Genomic DNA, 8,574 nt, shown 5'->3' with positions numbered 1-8,574 from the left:
GCTTTTGGAGCCTGTCCTGGAACTAGCTCTTGTAGACCAGGCTGGTCTCGAACTCCCAGAGATCCGCTTGGCTCTGCCTCCCAAGTGCTGGGATTAAAGGCGTGCGCCACCACCGCCCAGCTACTCTTTAGGATTCTTGACCACAAAATTATACCAGGGTGCACAGGAATCATATCCCTTAAAATTACAGAAAAAAGACAATCCTAAAATTAGACAGAACTCCCTTTTGCATACTGAAGAAGGTATGAAGACAGCAAAGAAAGTCTGTCAAAATCAAGAATGCAGAAACCAAATATTATGTGATTCAACTTCCATGTAACGTGCAAAATAGGTCAATTTATCGAGGCAGAGATTTTAACTTGAAAAGGGAAGAACCACTGTTAAACGGTGTGGTGCTGGTATTAGGAGTCATGAAGACGTTCTGGAACTAGATACTGAATACTACCTAATAATTTGAATACACATCTTCACTTTATTGAAGAAGTATATTGGCTACAAAGATTTCTATACTCAATGAAACTGTATTCAAGACGAATGGTGAAATGAAGACTTGTGGGTCCTTTTGTTGGTGGTGGTTTTTACTTTTGCAAATACCAAGCCTTTTCATCACCAACTGATGACCACAAGAAATGGTAAAGCCTCCAGGCAAAAGAGAAAGTGATAAAAGGTAGAACTATAGATCTTCAGAAAGAATGAAAAGCACCAGAAATTATACCTGCAATGGTAAATATGAAGGAAGCTCTCCTTGCTGGAGAAATGTCATCAGAGATAATTAACAAGATGCAGTAAAAAGAGGCAAAAATGGATCCAAGGTAACAGCATATGCAGAAGTAAAACTGTCCCTCTATATTAGACAGAGGCTGAGAAAAACAGGACTGAAAGGGAAGCACCAGTTTTGTGTTTCTCACTATCCTGAGCAGAATCTGCTTGTTGTCTTCTAAGACACGGGGCTCTGTTATATTGATCAGATGATGGAGCAGACACACAAGGCACTAAGTAAAAAAACACTCATTAGGTAAAGGGTTTATAAGAGAGACATTAGAGTCGCTGCCTAAAGCAGACTCACTAGATAATCAGAGCAATTATCTGAGTGTGAGCTTCATCTTGGACAACACTGATGCCATGACTAGAGTCTTAAAACAACCTGCATCACAGATGTGAGACTGAAAATGTGTGTGTGTGTGTGTGTGTGTGTACATACACTCGTGTGTGCACACACACACATGCACCTTGTATACAAAGTTAAGAATATCGAGTAAAGAAAGTAAAGGTAAATACCAATACACATACGTCAGGCAGGGGCGTCAGAAAAAAACCTGGGGAGGAGACAGATACAGATACTTTTAGGGAAGTTTTATAATATGGAAGAGTGCGTAAACATTCCAAATCCTGAATTAAAAGGGGGAATGAAGACAGTTAAAAGGGGGAAAGAAGGCAGTCAAAAGGAGGCCAGCACTTTCCTTTCCCTGCTTCTTGGTCCACTAAGGCAAATGTTGTATTGGGAGCAGCAGGCTATGTTCCTGGAGCCCAGCCGCCCACATGGCTAGCTTTACCGGAAATAATTACATGGGAACTGTATTCTTTTAAACACTGCCTGGCCCATTAGTTCCAGCCTCTTATTGGCTAGCTCTTACATATTGATCTAACCCATTTCTAATATTCTGTATAGCACTACGAGCTGGCTTACCAGGAAAGATCTTAACCTGCATCTTTCTGGAGTGGGAGAATCATGGCGACTCTCTGACTCAGCTTCTTTTTCCCAGCATCCTGTTCTGTTTACTCCACCTACCTAATTTTCTGTCCTATTAAAGGGCTAAGGCAGTCTCTTTATTTAACCAATGAAATTAACACAAAACAGAAGACTCTCCCACATCAGGCAAATTCCTGTCACCACAGCTGGAAGCCTCACCTGCTACCCAGCCTTCCCTGCCCTGATGGCCTCCACCCCCTAAATCTTAAGCCACCATAAACTGTTTCTCTCTTACATTGCTTTCTGTACGGTATCTGGTCAAAGAAACAGAAAAAAAAAACAATACACTAAGAAGTTCCATTTTTTAAAATTTATTCTCTCAGATATTACATCCTAACTGCAGTTTTCCCTCCTTCCTCTCCTTCCAGTCCCTTCCTCCAACACCCACTCCCCATCTACTCCTCCTGTTTCTTTTCAGAAAAGGGCAGGCTTCCCAGGGACATCTACTAAGCATGGCATATCAAGGTGCAGCAAAACTAAGCACATCCTCTCATATTAAGGCTGGACAAGGTAACCCAGTATGAGGAGTGGGGTCCTCAAAGCAGGCAAAAGCTTCTGAGACAGTTGGGCTCTGACTATCAGGAGTCCCACAAGAAGACCAAGCTCTACAATCGTTACATATGCAGAGGACCTATGTCAGAACCCTACAGGCTCCCTGGCTTGAGGTTCAGTCTCTGTAAGGCCCCAAGAGCCCAGGCTGGTTTATTCTGTGGGTTTTCTTGTGCTGTCCTTGGCCCCTCTGGCTCCTCCAATCCTTCCTCCCCCATCTTCAATAGATTTTCCCCAAGCTCTGTCTAGTGTTTGGCTGTGGGTCTCTGCATTTGTTTTCATCAGTTGCTGGATGGAGCCTCTCTGATTATTATGCTAGGCAGAATATATTATGCTATAGCAGAATATCATAAGGAATCATTTCATTGACTTTTTTTTGCTGGGCTTGTTTGGTTCTATCTTGGGTTTCTGGGCTATTGGGCTATCTAGCCACTGGTTCCTGGTCCTCCACACAGTATCAGGCATAGGTTCCCAATCATGGCATGGGTCTCATACTGGACCAGACATTGAATGGCCACTTACACAATTTCTGTGCCACTTTTGCCCCAGCAAACAGGAAAAACTGTAGGTTGAAGGTTTTGTGGCTGGGTTTGTGTTCCAGTCCCATCACCAAAAGCCTTGCCAGGTTATAAGAAATGGCCAGTTCAGCCTCTGTACCCCCTCCCATTTCAAGGAGTCACACTCATAGATTCCTGGGAGTTTCCATTACACTGGGTTTCTATTTTGCCCCTGAAATGCCCTCAATTCCACTTATCTCTCCCAGTCCTCTCTCCCTCCTCCCTTGATCTCCCCAATCAGCATCTCTGCCTATCTCACATACACAAACACACTCACACACATATTAGAGTTCCCAATTTGACTTGAAAAGTACTAGTTTTTTTTTTGTTTTTGTTTTTGTTTTTCTAGACAGGGTTTATCTGTGTAGCCCTGGCTGTCCTGAACTCATTCTGTAGATCAGGCTGGCCTTGATCTCAGAGATTCATCTGTTGCCTCTGCCTCACAAGTGCTACGATTTAAAATGTGCACCACCACCTCCCAGCCTAAAACTTTATTTTTTTTTCTCACCACTATACAAATGAGGACTAAAACTTTATTCTTAAGCCTGAAAAAAGAAAATGTCAACTAGCATGTGGCTAGTGTTATTAAAAAAAAAAAAAAAAAAAAAAAAAAAAAAAAACTTGACTCGACGTGGTAAAGCACCTGTAACACCAGTGCTCAGGATGGAGAAGCAAAATGATGTTACAGACAAGCTAGCGCTATGCTAGAAAACCCTAACTTTAAAAAGCCAAACCCAAACCCAATTAAACAAGTATACGATAAGCCACTATTCAATTGCAAGAAACATTTGGGGGAAAGACAAGAAGATAAAATATGACCCCCAATATGTGAATATGACCCACAATTTGTTATACAGTATGTTTTCCCAAGCCCTTTACTGTTTTGACACGACCTCATTGCCATCTGGGGACATTTGGGAATGGAGACTAAGGGGCCAGTGATGTGCCTCGGAGAGGAGACTGCTTTTCTAGTGTGCAGTAGGCCCTGGCTTCAATCCCTAGCAATGCATAAGACAGCAAGGTGGCTCACATCTGCAATGCCAATGTTTAGGAGCTGGAAGCAGGGAGATCAGAAACTCAGTCATCCTCAGCTACATCTGAATTTTGAGGACAGCCTGTGCTACATAAGGCCTTATCTATAAAAAGAAGATAAATAGAATGCCAGCTGGGAAGCAAGAGGACAATGTGGACCTAAGATGAACTCCTGTCCAGCCTTGCCACTCACCAGCCATGTGATCACATGATCTTGAGGGTAACTCCCAAGCACTCCAAAGATGGCTCTTGGTGGAGCTAACTTCAACACTAATATCATGTGGGACCATTGTAATATATAGGCTAGTAAACAACTGGCAATGTCTGCATATAATTATGTATATAATGAATGCCATCTTTATTATTTTGACACAAATTAATATTCAAATTGAGCTTGAATATTAATTTGATCCCACCCATACTCATTCAGCGGGAAAATATGCTCAACAGGAGATTCAATAAATACCAGCCCAAAATACAGATTTGCAAATAAGTCACAATACTTTTTCTCTAAAAACTAAACTATCTTAGATGTGAGTCATTCTTCCCAGGCTGAAGAAACATGAAGAGCCTAGAATCAAAAAAAAAAATTTGGTCCTCCCCTACCAGCTGCTCATCCTCTGGATATATTTTCTAAACTAATTTTATTGCCACATTGCCACCAGATCCTAGATCTTGGTTAGATTTGACCAAACAACAATCCCTTGTCTCAGGCTCTCTCAGGCAAAAAGAAAGAATGGCCGCCTGGTGGTCTCTAGGTAGCAATCGGAAGTATTCTTGCCTGGTTTACCAGACCTCTATGTAAGTCTGGTATAGTGGTGCACGCCTGTAATCTCAGCACTTTGGGAGTGAAGGGAGGAAGATCAGCTCAAGGCCAGCCTGGTCTAGAGATCCTGTCTCAAAATCCAAGACAAATAAACAAAAATTACTTAATACAGACAGTGGAGCAAGGCAGAACCTCCAGGATGCCTTCCCACACAAGTGTCAGCCGGGGATTTCTCTCTGCTTCAGCTGGAACTCCCAGAGAACCACTTAATTTGATCCTGTGATTTTTCTCTTTTCAAAGACTAAGAGTTAGGTCTCTGGCACTGGCTCAGGGCATTTGCACTTGAGCTATTTACAAATAAAACCTCACAGCCCAATTTACTTCATCTTGCTTATTATGTCTTTCCAGTCATCTCCCCAGACTCCATCTCTAGGAAGGAAATGTGGTTATTTATCCCCATACTCCTCCTAATAACCGTGCATGCTCAAAAAAAAATCTAACTTGGCACTATAAGATGGCTCAGGTATTAAGAGCATTTTTTCAAAGAACTAGGTTCGGTTATCAGCACCCACAAACTCCAGATTCAGGAAAGTTGAAGCTCTCTTCTGACCTCTATGGGTAACCAGGGACACATGTGATAAACACGCATGCATTCAGGCAAAATATTCATACACATAAGAATAAAATAAATACAACTTTAAAAATATATCCAAGTGATGTTTGGCAAATAAATGAATCAATAAGCAGAGATCATAAAATTTTATTACCATTTTTCCTGTTTGCTTAAACAAACCAACACATTACAGATCTGACTAAAAGTATTAAAGCAACTCAAAGATTGACAATTGAATTTTCTCAAAATCTGGTACAAGAACAGATGTAAGTAATCAAAAACTTGCATTGCAAAGGAAATGGACCACACTTTCAATTACGAAGATGAGCACTGAAAAAAAAACACCTAAAGAGAAAATAGATGAACCAATTATCATCATCTAAAACCAAAACACAAAGTTGCGCTATAGGGTGTTCTCCGCATGCCCAGACTAACACTGACATTCTCCCCCTTACTTAAAATTTTGACTGTCGCTTTTAAAATCAGTAATTGGGTTGCCCCATGTTGTTATCAAAATGGTACTAATCCTCCATGGGGCCATTTCTGGAGCCCTCATCTCTCAATGCCTGATTATATAAAGATGAGAAATACATTGGTTCCCTCCTTGTAAATTTGGTCAAAAATTCAAGAACTTTCATTTTGGTCGTTTCAGAGTAGGCTCTTGGACCCCACAGGAACACATAATGTGGAGGATAACTCTCAGGCACCTGCCTATATTTCAGATAATTTTGCTGCACTAAATCTCTAGTGAGGAACTCCCTGGGCTCCCCATAAATGAAATGCTCCTTCCCATCATATATTCCTAACATATTCAGGAATTCCCACATGCTTTCTTCAGAGGCACAGTCCCCCTCTATGAATATTACACCCAGAATAAGTATCAGGAAGGCATTTCTAGGCAACCCCTTGTTGTTGTCATCGTATGTGAGGTTCAGTGTGTTGGTAAGCACGTAAGAGCTAGTTATAGGATCATCTTCCTTTATATCAATGCCAAAAATCAGCTCTAAGCACTTAGCAGCTTCCTCAAAGATGGCAGGGAATTGTTTCTTGTGGTCTTCGGTGACAACCCCGAGCATTTCCATTTTCTGGATAGGTTCTTTCATTCTATATTTCAGGAGCAGGAGATTCACCAGTTCAGTGACCTTTTGCTTTTTGAGATTTTGCCATGCAGAAACTTCATCTGTCAACTTCGAAGTGTTTAAACTCTCTTCTTCTGGGCTGCCATATTCTTCAACTAAGTTGATATATGAAGTAAAGGAGTAAGAGCTCTGGTAACTCTTTGAAATACTCAGCATCCAGGTAACAGACTCTTCTGCCTCATCTGGATTGCTCCAAAACAGAGGATGTGATAAGGAAGCAGAAGGTGAGGAAGCACAGAAGGAGGGCAAAGTGAATCTTAAAGAGGCAGATGATGTAGACAAGATGCTGTCGCTATAAGTGGCTGCCCCTGCCTCCTCGGCCTCATCTTCGTCGTCCTCCTCTTCCTTTTCATCCTCTTCCTCCTCTTCTTCCTCTTCCTCCTCATCCTCTTCTTCTTCCTCCTCTTCCATTTCTTCCTCTTCCTCCTCACCCTCTTCCATTTCTTCCTCTTCTTCCTCCTCCTCCTCCTCAGCTAATCTATATATTTCAAAAGCATCCTGGAAAACTTTCCAGAGGCTGAAGTGTGGATAGTATGGCATGATGAATCTGGCTGGAGATGGTAGGCTGGAGTATAAAGCAGGACAGTGGGTGAGTGGCCCAGCTAAAAAAAATTTCACCCCCTCATGAATCTAACAAAAGTATACTTACAAAACTTCTTTGTAGGTGATTGTCTCAAAACCCTGCTAGCTGCCTGCTTTCCTTGTTGTGTGTCCCACTGGAACCTGAAGAGGGATATGAGAAAGGTCCTCAGCATATTGGCAACTGGAAGATTCTAGGGCCCCACAGTGAGGTATGTGTCTGGGTACTTTGGGAACTCCCTTGGTTCTGGGCTTTGGGTAGTGACCTTGGTGCCCATTCAGGGTGTGCTTCTCACCTTGACTACTTGACTCCCTGGGACTTTTCTATGTTGCCATTTGAGGGGAGATGACTCTCATCAGAACCCTCAGCTCAATTTCTGATTGACAGCTCTGGAAGATGAGCACACTGAAGACTGCATAAAACCTGAACTACTCAATGCAGCTGGAAATCCCTAATTCCAGGAGGGCCCCCTTTGAGTTTACTTTTATTCTAGAAGGTTTTAGATCCTACTCAGCTGTTGGACTGAGACAACCCCTAAGGATAACACCTCACATTCCAGAGACAAAGAAGAAGAAATAAGGGAACCCCACCCTAAGTATTATCTGTTAAGGGCCTTTCCTACGTGCTAGCCAAGAGCAATAACTCTTGTTTCCATCTCCTAAATAAGAGATGTACTCCTTTCTCAATCTGAACCCTCAGAGCCTGGGGTTATACCTCTGCTGGCTGTAACAACTGCTTCTGTGTTACTCTTGGTACAGTTCGCATGCCACTATACCTACCATATGCGAGCTGGGCAAGGGCCTGGAGAATGAAAGAACACACAAGAGACCTGGCTTATTCAAAAGGAGATCAGCCAAATGCTATTTATTCAAATTTAGGGAAAACCTTAAATACCTACCAGCTGCACAATGGAATGCCCCCAGGCAGGTGGGAAATTACCAAGCCCAAGGTGGAGTCAACAATGCCCTATAGCTAAATACCAGGCAGGGCAGAGGGAGCACAGGAACAAACAGGATGTTTTAGCTGACTGACCAGAAACTGTCCTCAAAATGAAGCCCGGGAGCAGGGGTAGACCCATGGGCCCTACATCTGGCCACGGTTTGTTCCTCTGAGCAATGCTTTGAGATCACTAAGATAGAGAAGATGATGTACCACATCCCTCAGGGAATCTACAAGCTGACAGCATGGGAAAGGAAGCAGTCCTAGTAAGGGAGGGAGGGAGGTTGTACCCTCAAGTTCTCACTCAGAATCATTATCTTAACTCCTGGTGGTCCCGGACTCCCTGCTATGCTGACCTGACCTATCTCCTCATCACACTATTGCCTCTGCAGACCAAGTTCCTCAATCCCCTGAGAATTCAAGGCAACACAGAAAAGGTACTAGACTCCCCTTCTCAGCTAAAGTCACAGACTTACACAAAAGCTTTCCTTCACCTCCCTGGAACACTGTATAGAAAACTAAAATGGCATCAAATTCAATGACACTGGGGTGAGTTTCTGGCCCCGTGGCGCCAGCCTGGGACGGGGAGCTCAGAGGTTCCTTGGCCCCCCAGCCTTCTTGGGCAGAACCCTCCCCACTTCGGCCCCAC

General features: G+C 43.0%; 1 protein-coding gene across 1 annotated transcript; it reads right to left on the bottom strand.

Moving 5' to 3' along the window:
* Window positions 1–5,528: 5,528 nt before the first annotated feature.
* Window positions 5,529–7,127, bottom strand: LOC101999175 (melanoma-associated antigen B4-like). The gene is made up of 2 exons (XM_005358537.2): window positions 7,056–7,127; window positions 5,529–6,971 (listed from the first exon to the last, which is right to left on the bottom strand). Exon 2 carries the CDS (start codon window positions 6,944–6,946, stop codon window positions 5,789–5,791), a length of 1,158 nt encoding a protein of 385 aa, XP_005358594.2. The 5' UTR covers window positions 6,947–6,971; window positions 7,056–7,127; the 3' UTR covers window positions 5,529–5,788.
* Window positions 7,128–8,574: the final 1,447 nt, after the last annotated feature.

This window comes from Microtus ochrogaster, chromosome X, assembly GCF_000317375.1.
Source record: "Microtus ochrogaster isolate Prairie Vole_2 chromosome X, MicOch1.0, whole genome shotgun sequence".
NCBI classification, from domain to species: Eukaryota; Metazoa; Chordata; class Mammalia; order Rodentia; family Cricetidae; genus Microtus; species Microtus ochrogaster.
This window is presented reverse-complemented; position numbering and strand designations above follow the sequence as displayed.

What these genes read in the sequence shown, in the direction of transcription:
- LOC101999175 (XM_005358537.2), bottom strand. Translation starts at nt 6,946, where the DNA reads ATGCCATACTATCCACACTTCAGCCTCTGGAAAGTTTTCCAGGATGCT.